Source organism: Bemisia tabaci, chromosome 5 (genome assembly GCF_918797505.1).
Source record: "Bemisia tabaci chromosome 5, PGI_BMITA_v3".
In the NCBI taxonomy this organism is placed as follows: domain Eukaryota; kingdom Metazoa; phylum Arthropoda; class Insecta; order Hemiptera; family Aleyrodidae; genus Bemisia; species Bemisia tabaci.
In genome coordinates this window covers 32698490-32712321 of record NC_092797.1, presented here as the reverse complement: position 1 = coordinate 32712321, position 13832 = coordinate 32698490, and the positions used below count along the sequence as shown (strand labels likewise).

The 13832-nt window shown below is 40.3% G+C and overlaps 1 protein-coding gene across 1 annotated transcript in view; it reads left to right on the top strand.

Moving 5' to 3' along the window:
* LOC109037335 (uncharacterized) overlaps positions 1-13832 on the top strand; it is a 40388-nt gene that overhangs the window by 484 nt on the left and 26072 nt on the right. Inside the window, exon 2 of the mRNA XM_019051935.2 lies at positions 11998-12103. Coding sequence (XP_018907480.2) covers positions 11998-12103 — 106 coding nt within the window. The remainder of the gene's footprint in view (positions 1-11997; positions 12104-13832) is intronic.

Sequence of the window (13832 nt, the reverse complement as noted above, 5' to 3'; positions counted from 1 at the left end):
AGTTGCTAATATTTTTCTTTTAATTTTTCAGAAAATTTTGTCCACAATTTCATCTAAATCATCTGGAAATTTTAAGGAAAAATATGCTTCACTTTCCTCAAAAATACATATTTTATCCGGGGAAATTTGACAACACTGGAAAAAAACACATTGGATCTAAAGTCCAGACTCTTGAAAACATTGACAAGAAAAAATTCTCTTGATTCAATCGGATTTTTGCTTGAATCAAAACGAAATCCGCTTAAATTAAGAGGCTTGGTTCTTGATTTAAGCTAGATTCTAATTGAATCAAGAGTACTTTTTCTTGCCGATGTTTTTAAGAGTCTGGTCTCTAGATCTAGTGTGTTGTTTTTTTTTTTTTTTTTTTTTTTTTTTTTTTTCCAGTGAAGTCTCTAATATTTATACGGCGTTCTTCCTTAGCATGGCAGATTTGTCGTCTCTTGCACGATGAGGGAACGTAAACTCCGTATTTCAAGAATGAAAAATTGACTCAAACAATTCAATTTTTTACAGAAACTAGGAGCCTCCGCCACCCTGACCGCCACGCGGCCCAACCCCCGGGGCGCCGCGCGCCCCCAAAGGCCCACTTCGCGGCCAGCGAAATCGTCAAAATCGCCCGTTGGCGGTTAATGAGCAAATAATTTTAATTGAATAACAAGACGACGTTTCAAAGAAATATTTCCCGCCAAGCATTAGTCTTAGTGACTTATTTCTTCTTAACTCTGAATTTTGATTCTCTTTTTGAAATTCGACCCTTGGACCGTCTTACTCTCCTTCCTCGCCCTGTCCATCGAGCGTCTAAAAATGATTTTATTATAATAGCTAAGATATTTCTGTGCAATTTTTGTTCAACAATTATTTTTCTGGTGTTTGCATAAGATCAGAAGAAAAATCAGCGAAATTTTCGGTCAGAAATGCCCGAAATTCTCTTGGTTAACATGCAATTTCCTTGGGGAAATTCAGCAACATTGAAATGTAGTTACTTTTTTTACTTAAACTTTTTATCGCTTACATCTTAGAGTTTTAAAAGAGCTGATTCTGCAATATCTTTTATAATTTTTTTATGATACGGGAAATAGTAACATATAGATTCAAAAGTGAGAAAATGCGCCGACTAGTGACGTCATCCGGCGGTATACATTTAAAACATGTATTAGAGCAGATTATTTTCCACACTCACAATGCAGTATGCGTGCACTGTGTTCTTACCAGGGAGCCTTTGGAATCTTGTGACTTAAAATTTCACCGACCGATCTCCCTATCACCAGCAAAAATCAGCAAAATTGATATTGAAATTTCAATTGTTCAAGTAAAGTTTGCAACCATGGAATTTAGTTACATTATTCCTTCGTCCAGAAAACAATGAGTTACCCTCTTCCCCAAATGACGCCCTAGGACGCAAGTTTGTACTTTGCTGGGAGAAAAATAAGGTTTACGTTTACGTATATATTTCACCTCTTTTGTGGGTTCATATATGGAGGTATTTTGTCTATTCGGCACATACTCGGTTTAAATTGAAATTGACATGCATACCTACAGTGCTGGCCTAAAAGTTCTCATGCTGATGTAAACCGTTCACGTCGATGCGTCATCTGTATTTCCAAAGCTGAGTCAGCGAATTACGTGCAGAGTCATGGGGTAAGAGTATACCTACTCAGAAGAAATGACGAATCTTGAAAGTTTGCAACACTGTTTTCCTTCCATTTAAATTCATGTGAAACAATCGATCAGGTGAGGTATAGGCTGCTTCGCCAAGAATCGATGTTAATAAAGTAAAAACAAAGTGCAAATCGCTATGGCTCTGAGGCAGGGGCGGATTTCCCACAAGGCAGACCTAGGCAGCTGCCTAGGGGCGCAAAATTTTGAGACACGTGCATCATGCTTTTTTAAGGGTTGTAGAATTGAAATCGGTAAAAATTTAAGGACGAAGAGAGAGGCGCGCGAAAAGAAGAAAATCTGTGAATCTGTCCTTGTCTACTGATAAGGTCCGTAAAACCCGCGCCCCCTCTGTATTGCGTGTCTCGTCTCGATGTCGCGCCTTTGTTTTTTACATTTTTTAACTTTTTGTCGCCTTTATTTAATTTTGCTATGTTTTAATTCCCTATACTTTTTGATAAATATGAAAGCACAAGAGGCTTTTGAGCCACCAAATTTTTCTCTGAAATAACCAAAAAGTAGCTTTAAATTGCGTTAATTAAATACCCGATTTTAAAAATTTTCCGGGGGAGGACCCCCGGCCCCCCACGCGGTCGTCCGTTCTGCGAGCGGCGCGCATGTGAAATTTGCCTGGGAGCGCTAAAAAGGTAAATCCGTCCCTGTGTTCTAGTCACTGCGCCTATTCTAGAAATTGTTTCAACTTTAACCATAGGCTCAAGTTCAAAAGCATTATTCATGAAAATTTTAGAGATATTTAAGAGGATCCAATAAGTACGTACCTTGGCAAAACCACTGAGCTGAGGAAAAACACCGTAGTAAACATTCGGGCGGCGGTGAATTTCTTTTAATAAAATTTGAATTTTCTAGAAAACTTGGGAAAATTTTGGCTTGAGAGTGATAATCAAATTGATATTTTAATCTCGTGTACATGAAAATATTCAGGAAAAACCATTTTTCTGAAAATTACTATCCCATAAAAGGAAATTTGAAAGTATTCAGGTTTTCTTGCGGTTTTTTCCTTCACACGGCAGGATAGCCGATGGTCTGATGAAACAAACATTATTTTTTTTTTACAAAATAATAGCATTATGCCTCGATCATTGATGTTTACTTAATGCGTAACATGATATAAGTAAGCAAGCGTTTGTAAGTAAGTACCTACCTAGATAGGCGGAATACTGAAAACTTTTAGTGCATGGGAGGATAACGCCTCAACAAGAGGGATTTAGGGGTACTAAAAAATATCTTACCATGGAGGAGCTGTGAGATTCCTTCATCTTCAAAAGAGGATTCGGGAGATTTATTTGACTCCAAAGAGAGGGTTCAAGGGGGCCACTGTAAAAAATTTGGAAAAATCGAGTCATCTCAGGAGAAATTCTGAGCTGTTCTCGCCCAAACATTGATCGAATTATAATTTTGAGATAAAATATGTGTCACCTTACGTACTTAGCAAAATCCTTCGCGTTTCCCGAGAGAGGCTCAGTAAATCTCTGAAGGGAGGGGGGAGGGACCGTCCGACTATTCCTTCCCATAGGCCTATAACATTTAGCAAGGAATTGTGCATGCATTAACGTTTGCAGGCCGTTATCATGACATTTTGCGATGCGCAGTTAGTCATGTTTATGACCTTTAAAACGCTCGTTTCATAAAACTTTATAATTTCCTCAATTTCTTTAATTTTTTTTTTACAAGTTATTCGCTGTCCTCGAATATTTGATTACCAATTAGTATTCCGCGGAAATGTTCGGTTTTGAAAGTTATCGGCAACATATTCAGCTGTTCCTATTTTACTTGAGGAAAATTGATTATACTGCAGAGATCAAAATGTCACAGAGCCTTATTTCTTTATGATCACCTCGGGTCTTCTCATCAAAAGAAGTGTTTGTATACGCTACCATCCTGCGTAACGGAAACCATTTCTCGACAACTGCACTACAGTTGTACTCTGAAATTTTTGGGACTGCGTAGGTTTCCAGCAATCCAACGCTCCCTACGAAATAGATATCCAAAATGCTCGGGATAACTGAGCGATTTTCAAATCCAATAAGTATTGATCATGAGACTAGTTTGTGTTTATTTGAGTGTTTCCCTCCTTACAATCATATACGCACTGTTACTCTCGAATATGTAGCTGACTTTGAAGTAAGACAAAGACACGATGGCTTGGAGCCAAAGCTAAGACAATTGCATCAACATCTAAAGCTTTTGCAATTAGGTAAGAAATTGGCACGAGCTAATGGATTCCTTCAATGCACGGAACTACGGAATCCGTACTCCTATGAAAAAAAAATCTTACAACCGAATTAGTAACAACGAGTGGAGTAAAATTTTTGGCTTCATTCATTGGTCTCACGGCTCGGCGGGAGTACAACACACGTATCGTAAAATAAGTGTTCCATATCTTGCTGCATGGTTACAACTTGTTATTAGTAATTCTGACGAGTGCTTCTGAATTTTTCGCCTCAAATTACGTTCATAATCATATCAAACTATAAATAATATCTATATAATCAGAAAATGTCAGAGACAGATATCTCCTCCCCTCCCCTCTTCGTTCCTTTATGTGCCCGTTCCGTTAATTTTACCTAATTAGATACTAATGAAAGTACCAGCTGACCTTTTGTATTGCATCGAACGCAGTTTCCTTTTTCTCTTGCTTTTGTAATGACGATTAATGAATCCCAAATCGGTAGAGTTTTGATCAAGTGTTATTTGGCTTTTACAAACATTGGCCCCTTTTCAGCTACGGGCAACTTTTGTTGCATTGTCAATAAGTAAATTAAAAAAATGGCATACAATTTGAAAAAGAGGAGGAAAATAATTGGAATAATTTAATTCAAAATTTAGTTTGGCTAGAAATTGATTATTTGCACAATTCTTCTTACAATTAGAGGCGCAAAGTGCCGGGGAGGTCGGACCGTCATGCGGTCAAAATTTGCAGCCCTTATTTGTTTTAAAAAATCGCTAAAAATTGAACAATTCAAGGATACACTAAGCAAATAAAAGTTGTACTCCATTAAAAAATGTTAATTCATTCAAAGAGTTCTGTCGAGGCATCATAATACGGATCGAATGCGATAGTTTATGAATTAGGTCAGAATCTAGAGCACAAGCCCAGTTTGTATTCCTCATATAGAATCGAGTGGAGAAATTGGACATCCGCGGCAGAATTTGAGACGATGATGCGTGATGTCATCAAGCAGTCTCATTGAAGAGACTCGGTTTAACCAAAGACTCGGAGACCGACGAAGCGCTACTGATCTTACGCGGACTAGAGGCGAGACGTGAATGAGCTATTATCGATATTTCCCCATTCGAAGCTATGGATAGGAATCGATTATCAAGGTGTCCGTTGCGAACACTCAATTTATCGATTCTTTTCCATAGGTTAAAACGGCAGATCAATCGATATATCGCAAAGCATGCCACGCTACTGATTGAGGGACGCAGTTGGGACAGCTGAGCGCGGGAAATCGAGATCGGGAGCACATGCAGAGATCGGGCTCGGCTCTCCATTTCCTGGAAGCCGTCCCTGAATTTTCTCTTGCGTCAGTGATCTACCGAGTGAGTTTAAAACTGAGGAAACGGGCGGTTGCGCACGTGCGTACGGCAAACAAGCAGTGGCGTAGCGTGCTTTACCATAATATATCGATCGATCCGTCATTTAAACCTATGGAAAAAGATCGATAAACAGGGTGTTCGCAGCGAACACCTTAATAATCGATTCTTTACCATAGGTTTAAATGGCATAACAATCGATACATTGCAATTCACGCCACGCCACTGCAAGCAAGCGGATGAGATTGATTGCATTTTGCAAAAAGGAACTAAGAGCATCCCAATCTCGCTAAGACGGTGCAAATGACTTAACTTTGCAAATATAAACTGATCATCTGAACAAGTCACATCTTTGCGCTCAATAAACTATAAAGTAAAGACGAAAATTATCTCGATCAATTTAATTTTTTGCGCGGTTCCAGTAATTTTATTTCAAAGAATTTAACTTGCACAATCCTAGCAACATTGGAATGCTCTTGGTTCCTTCTTGCAAAATGCAATACAAATGGATGGTAGTGACTAGTGACTACTAGACTGTCAAGCTTCAGCATGATGGGATGCCTTCTTCCCCGTATCTCGACCCGGCCCTCGCCAGAAAAATGTAAGTGATTCAGGAGGTAAAATAAGGGCGTGACAATTCTGTTTTTTTTTAAAAAAAAAAAAAAAAATTGTATTTCAGTCAATTTATGCGGTAAGGAGGGAAAACCTAAAATTTTCCGTTTTCATGCTGAAAAATGAATAAAATTTAAAATTTTTGAGCATTCACACTTGTGCCAATTTGTTGTAACGAGGCGCGCTTCGGAGTCGTTACAATAAAAATTGGTGCTAGTAAATACGGTAAATTTTTTAAATTTTATGCATTTTAACTTTCATAGTTCCCTGGGTAGTTTTTATCAACAAAGCTGGAAAAAGCCACATGCAAATGAATAGGACTCATGCGCTTCATAGTCAGTGGCGACTATTGACAGTTGGCAACATTATTTTTTCTCCATTTACATGTATGCAAAACAATCGATTCTTGGTGAGGAATCTGCCTCACCTATGTAAATCGATATTTTTAAATTAATTCAATGGAGAAAAAACTGTGTTGCCAACTTGCGGAATCGCCGCTGATCATAGTTTCTTCCGATTCAATTCATTAATGCATAGTTTCTTTCAACGTCGGTACCTTGTTCCGGATGACCCTTCTCGGTGAGGGATCTTTCTGTGCCCCTCTGACCTCTCTTGATTGAGTGCCCTTTTGACCCCCGCGCAGAAAATTCCTAGCCCTGCTCATCATGATCTGCAAGAAATATCATAGCCAGTGCCAATTTTCCTTGATATCAAATTAGTTGGATAATCATATTTCTGCAAAAATCACTATACGCACTTTTTTTTCCTAATGCAAATCTAAAACCTTACATAATCTAACCATGCTACAATCGGAAATACCAAAAAAAAATCGCTAATAGACGGCGCAAAATTGGAAATTTCAAATGAAAAATCGACCAATAAAATAATTCAAATTTAAAAAAGAACGAAGACAGCGTGAGATTACACTTTTTTATCATGAATGCTGGCTGGACTTACACGTGCTCGGGTAAGAAACTATGCTATTGCTTGAGAAATTGAGAGCTTCAAAAGTAGGTTAGGTAGCCCGAATAATTCTTATATGTGCAAGATTAAGTGCAAGAGTAAGCATATAATGCCAGCGAAAGCCATACTGTGAGGCAGAATTTTAAGACTGTCCTCATGCCGACGGCTGAACGACCTCCTTTGAGCAAAATTTCCTCGTTTTGCACTCTAAAGTTTATACATGGACGAATTCGGTTCCAAAAAGTGCAGCTTGACCTAGATAAACTGCTTTTATTGGCACGATTCAGCCACATTTGGGTTTCCTGAAAATCTGTCAGCTTCAGAATTTCTTCGAACTTAGTAGCTAAAGTACTAAAATAATCGCCATTGATAACTATTGTCCTCTACTTTGTGAAATTTTGAATGCAAAAAGTCTTTGAATAGTTGCATCACCTAAATGTCCTCACTTTAGTCCCAGGGGATCAAAAAATACCTATTTAGATTGAGCCTTGGGGCCTTGAGATTTTTCTTAGATCATAACGCCGTAAGTCCATCTTTCCAGTCTCAAGTTCTCTAAAGCTCTGATTTTGCCAGCACAAAAATTCTAGTCTCATCCCCTTCATTCTCCTCAAAAAAGTTACAAATGCCGCAACGCAGGCCCTCGGAGTCCCTGGAAGATTTAATCGATCCTCCAGTCGAGAAAGAAAGAAGTAAGTTTCATCGAATTTCTAGTCTCAAGGCTCCAACAGGTCATCAGGAGGCCTTAAATAAATCCTAAACTTTAAGGACCTCTTACCCCTAAAGTCCCAGGACCACCTAATCCTCCTAAAACTCAAAGACTCAAAGGGCATTCAAATTATTGATCGTCATACTCCGAAAGAGAAAAAAAATTGAAAATAATAATAGCAAAAAACCGTAGCAGGGAGCCCGGGGTGTGCAATACCCCGGCGCACAGTGGATCGAGCCGATTAGAGAGGTCGGACATGAAATCCCTGGTAAAAATTGGCAGTAGAATCTGTGTTCCAAAATACCATAGACCTACAGCCGGCTGTAAGATTTCCAATAGCTTCTATAGCCGGCAACACAATTTCTTACAGCCCTTTATAGCCGATGGCGATTAAGCAACAGCCTGGCGATAAAGTGTATGCTAAGCGTTACTAATTCCGGATGCTAGGACTTAGTGAGTTTTTGGACTACTGCTCTCTTCTTGGGCCGTAGTATCTTGATTTATTTTGCGAGGAAAGCTCCGTTTTTTTTGAAGGATGCCTGCCATTCCTAATATGTTGGAGCGCCTTTAATTTCGTATGATACTGTGCAATACTTCTGGTGTGAAATAGTTGCTTCAGGCACCGTGGTACGCCGCGGCGCGGCGCGGCGGGCGGGCAGCCAACGCGAAACGCGCATTTTGGCGCCTACAAACCTAACAGGGATACTTCACGCGTTGCGCAATGCGTGAAGTATCCCTGTTAGGTTTGTAGGCGCCAGTGCGTCACCGCTTCGTTTTGTATTAGGCTCTAATATTTAATCTGGCGGAGTCAGCGTTATTCAACTCATGATTTTGAAATGTTTGCACATCCTGTATGGATTATTCTCGTTTTAATTGATGAAAAAAAATATGTATTAAAGGAAAATATAACGTGTGTTTTGTAAATATTAAGGTGGTTCCGTATCAAACTTAAGGATTTACAAAGCACACGAATTTCTACACAATTTCTTATAGCCTTTTATAGCAGATGGCGAAAAAGCAACGGCCAGGCGATAAAGTGTAAAGCCCGGCGATAGGAATTATAGCCCGACTGTATAATTTTTTTTCGCTTCTTGTAGCCCGGCCGTATGATTTTTTCAACTTTCTACAGCCAGCTATTTGATTTTCTATCGCCTTCTTCAGTCGGCTATAAGAACTCCTATGGTATTTTGAAACGTAGCTCCTATCGCCAATTTTTACCAGGGATTTTTGACTAAAACTGCAAGATGTTGATTTCGTCGCGTTTGAAATTATAATGGGTGCTTCTAAGGGAAAATTTCACGAGGAAACAATGGAACTACTTTTGAAACCTCAAAATTGTGTATAAACGGACAGTGGCGTAACTAGAAATCCTCGCCCCCCCGCCGATCTGAGGCTGCGCCCTTTCATATCAGAAATTTTGAGCGGCGCACCCCCCTCCCCCTGCCCTTCTAGTCATTCGGATCTGAATAAATGGGAGAAAATCAAGGTATCACTAGGAGAGTAGAAAGAGAGGTGAAGAGTTCGTTCAATTTCGCAGTTGACATGTCAGAGGTCAAGTCGCAAATTACACTCAGTCACCCATCCATTGGAGAAGTACTTGTTCTCTTCGCTTTCCTCTTTCTTCATCTTTTCTGCCTCCCTCTCTCCCTCTCTTCCTTCTTTCTTTTCTTCCTTTTTATTTTTTCCTCCTCCTTTTTCCCATTTTCTTTTACCAAAATTTTGCGCCCCCCGCATCGCTGCGGCCCCCCCCCCCCCCCCCCCGCCCGGCGGTGGCGGCACGTATGGTAGTTACGCCACTATAAACGGAGTTAGAGGCTTTTAAAGTTCCCAAATTTTGTCCGACCTCTCCTATTGACTCGATCCACTGTGCGGCGCGCGGCTAATACGACCCTGTCCGAGCTTTCAAAAGCTAAGATTTTTACTTTTCTGATTGAAAATGATCAGTTTCCAGAACAAATTTCGCACATCTTAATATGAGCGTTTCATAGTGCGTGTTATACACAGTATATCACTTCGCACTCACTCTCTTTTACTTGAATATAACCAGTGACGAGTGACACTCTGAAAGAGCCCTTTCCCGCTCCGAGATGCAAAGGCACTAAATCTCCAACAGTGGTCCTTTAAGTGGGTCCAGTGAACCTGCATGCATTCAATCCAGATTTAACAGCGGAAGAGTTTTTCGCACGAAATGGCAAAGTGTCGTCGGTGTATTAACCGCGTTGAAGGCTCCGATTTTGAGCACCTTCACAGAATCGCGGAGAAGTGCATTGCACTGCAGTCGCAAGAAATTAAGGTTATTATTCTGAATTTTGTTTGGAAAACTCTCGTGTCAACAACATCGGCGACTAGATCTCAGAAGACTCGAGAGAAACGGGGGACGAGGGGAAGATCCGAAAGAGAGAGAAAAAAAGGCGTGGACCAATTTCGGACGAGAGAGTGGAATTAAGCGGTGTTGAAAATTGAGTAAGATGTGTTTATAAACAGAATCACTATCGTCTCCGTGAAGTCATCAAACTGACGTGTTTACTAAACATTGTCACAGCTTCCTTATATCGGTGCCGAACATCGTCGCTGTGTCCGCTCGTGCCATCATCCGATGATCCGATGCCCTCCCTGCACTTTCTGCGCCTCTCCGTTGAGGATCTTCCACGGATCGGAAGTCACCGACCGATCGACCGCCGACAATGGCTGAATGACCGGAGAATTTTACTGCGTCGATTCCGGACGCGAGGACACTGCGCACTGTTCTCGCACGGCCCTTCTGGAAGTTTCAGTCCAGTTTCGTGTTCGAAACTCTATATCCAAGGCCCGCACTCGTCTAAAAACCTCCATGAAAAAGATACAGATGTCACTCCAGGCCTGCGGGCTGATAATGGAGATATGTTGCATGTGTGAGGAATTTGCGATTTGACTGTTGATTCTTATGTGAAAGTTCGCGAGAAACACGATGGTGCCACTGGTTTTCTCTGAAAGCAACTCCCAAGCTCAAAAAAAGCTCTTAAGTTGAGGCCAAAATGGAGAGGATATCCCACCCTACCTTGAAAGTCCACCTCTACATCATGACAAATTTTCCATTCAAAGATAGGGAGCAAATACATTGACAGGGCTGCCACTTTATTTGGGGACTCCAAAACTGGAAACACGGCAACCCTGCTAATGTATTTGCTCCCTATCTTTGCATGGAGAATTTGTCTTGATGTAGAGGTGGACTGTCAGGGTAGGGTGGGATATCCCCTCCATTTTGGCCTCAACTTGAGAGCTTTTTATGAGCTTGGGAGTTGATTTCAGAGAAAACCAGTGGCACCATCGTATTACTCGCGAATTTTTACTTAAGAATCAACAGTCAAATCGCAAATTCCTCACACATGCAACATCTCAATTGAAATTGATAGACGTAGCGATAGACAAAGGAGCCAAATGAGATAAAATAGAACATAGAGATACCCTACAAGGAAAAAAAGTATCGCAATTCCAACTGTACGCCTATAGCTGATTTTGGCGTCAGATATTAGAGTAGTTGCACATGCCAGAGGTATGGTTAAGTCAGCTGAAAGTTTGGTTGGACCAACCATACCTCCAGCCGGTGCCCTCACAGTCAGCATAAGTGTGGTTGGATTAACTATACCGTTGGCTGGTGCCTTAACACTTCTTGCTAGTGCAACTACTTAAGTGGCTGGTGCCAAAATCAGCTGGAAGTATAGTTGAGATCATGATACTTTTTTTTTCAGAGTATTGGTGGAAGCGGGTGGGTAAGTAGACTAGCTAACAGCAACCCATGAGAGACCGTGTAGTTAGTCGATAATTTTCTCCCTCAGTCTTAGTCTATAACTACCACCCGTCTCAACCAATAAGGTCGCTTCTTTTCCCGTGTGTCCTCTTGGTCTATCGTGTTTTCAACGAATTTCAATAATCAGCCCGCATCTTGATATTAACTAGTAGGATCTTTTAATCGCTTGACGAGCATTTATGAAGTATTGCCTCGCATTTAGTCGGGAAAAACCTGAATAGCAACTGTTGGCATATAACTTGCAAATGTTTCGTATCTTGGTAGATTCGGGCTTAAGCAGTCATAGAAATGATGGGGAGATCCGGGTCTATTTGATCCGTTTACGCGGTACGTGTCGCAGTGAGCTACGACAAACTGTTGTTACCAATCCAAAAACGCCTTCAGTTTCGTGTGATACTTCACCACCCACACCGGAGTTAAAATATTTGTATCAAACACCATTGTCCTTCTTGACAACATTTCACAAGATCTTCCAGTCATTTTTCGAACATTATTCATGAAGTATTGTCTCATGTTCGTTCGGAGAAATTGCAATGAAAACTGTTGGCATAATTTGCAAATGTTCTTGCAATTATTTCGTTTCGTAGCTGATTCTGACTAATCAATTTGATTTTGTGTTTATGTAACTGAGATTTCTTTTCTTATTGGACAGTATTTTTAAAGAAAAATATCTCAAAAATGACTATTTGTTCTATTTTTTCGTTTTGTTCTCTAGAATTCCAGTTTTGCAACAGATGGATGTTTGGACCACAAAATCAAGGAGGAGGAGAAACAATACATTTACATTAGCCGCAATGAAATCGACTCCACTCAGTTGCATGGTGAGTCATCTTTTTTTCATAAAACTTCATATCTTCCTCCGTCTGTATTGAAGAAATTTGACGTATCTATAATGCATGATAAAATGACAATTTTGAAAATATTAATTTTTTTGTTTTTTCGTGTACTCAACCTAAACTTGTAAAAATGGAACGGTATAACTCAACTTTTTCAACTACGTTTAAACTATACGTAAAACTATACGTTAAACTGTAACGTTTAAACTGTTTTCAAGACATGAAGCTCGGTATAACAGAGTTCAACTTTTTCAACTACGTAAGCTTGTTTTTCTCAAAATCACCGAAATGGAACTTAGTTTGCGCATGCACTAGACCCTACAATCGCTCTGAAATTGTGAAAAGCTTAATCCATTTGGGCTGTCCTGATGGCGCGGCGCTACGCAGCTGCCTAAACATCCTCTGCGAGCATGGAATTCAACTTGAAGACCAATTGGACTACATTCCGCAATTTAGGAACTGCAATTTAGGAACTGCAATTTCTAGCCCATTCGTAAGAACACTCACGTGCATAGAGATACTAATGGTACACGTACGTCGTTTTTAAACTGAACCAGACATTGTAGTTCCAAATTGCAAAATGCAGTCCGGTTGATTGACCTACTGTCCGTTTATGAAGTATGTCATTATTTAAAAGCCAAACAATTGACTTTCAGACTAAGAAAATTTGTGTCACATTTCTGCCTCGTTTCTTTCTGAATGCAGCATCTCCGTGCGTGACCCTCTTTCAATAATTTGGAAACCCCACAAAAAGTTTATTTATTATTAACGAACGGTCCATCGGATCTAGGGCCATTCAGTTTGAATGAGTTGCTCACAAAAACTTGGAATTTATGAAGAGCTCATTCAACGAAGAATAATTCGGAGAGCTGATTTGGAGCCAAAGAGCTTTTGGCACTCCTCCCACTCAACACCTCTCCACTCATTCATCTATTAGATGGTTCGAGAGACGGCAGAAGCAGCGTTCCCCGTGATTAGGGCCCTATGACAAGGCGCTAAGCTCTTAACAACCTCAGGAATTATTGAATCTCTTCCTCTCGGTCGAGGCCTCTTATAGCTGAGGCGCGCTGCCTGGTTCCTATCATAATGAATCAATCCTCGATCCACTCTTCCCCGCAACAATGAGCGTAATTATGAGTATACACAGTACCGAGCAATGCATCGATAAGGCAACGGCTGATTAAGAATTTGGAACTTTGACCGGACGTCATTTTATGATATATTCGAGATCCAGAAATATAAATCTCTCGATGGTCTAGGGAGTCCTGCTAATCATATCTGCATGGAGAGTTTTGAGGAAACACATAAGTGCATTATCACAGAACTCCTGAAATATATCAGGCATGGACGGGGACGCGTCAGGAACTAAAGAAAGGAGATGGTGAAGAAATAGAGGAGGAAAAGAGGAAAAGGATGAAGGGAAAGGAGAAGGAGAAGAAGATGGAGAGAATAAAAGGGAAGAAGGAAGGAGGAAGGAGAAGATGAAGAAAAAGAAGGAGAAAGAAGGAGAAAGAAAGAACGGAATAATGTTTTTTCTTCGTTTTTTTCGTCCTCTTCTTCCTCTTCTCCCTCTTCTTCCTCTTCTTCCTCTTCTTCCTCTTCTTCCTCTTCCTCTTTTTTTGTTTCTATTCTTCTTCTGTCCTTCCTTTTTTCTCCCCATTCCTTGAAATGTTCTTCGCCACCTTTTTCGTATCCCTTTCATCAAATATTTTTC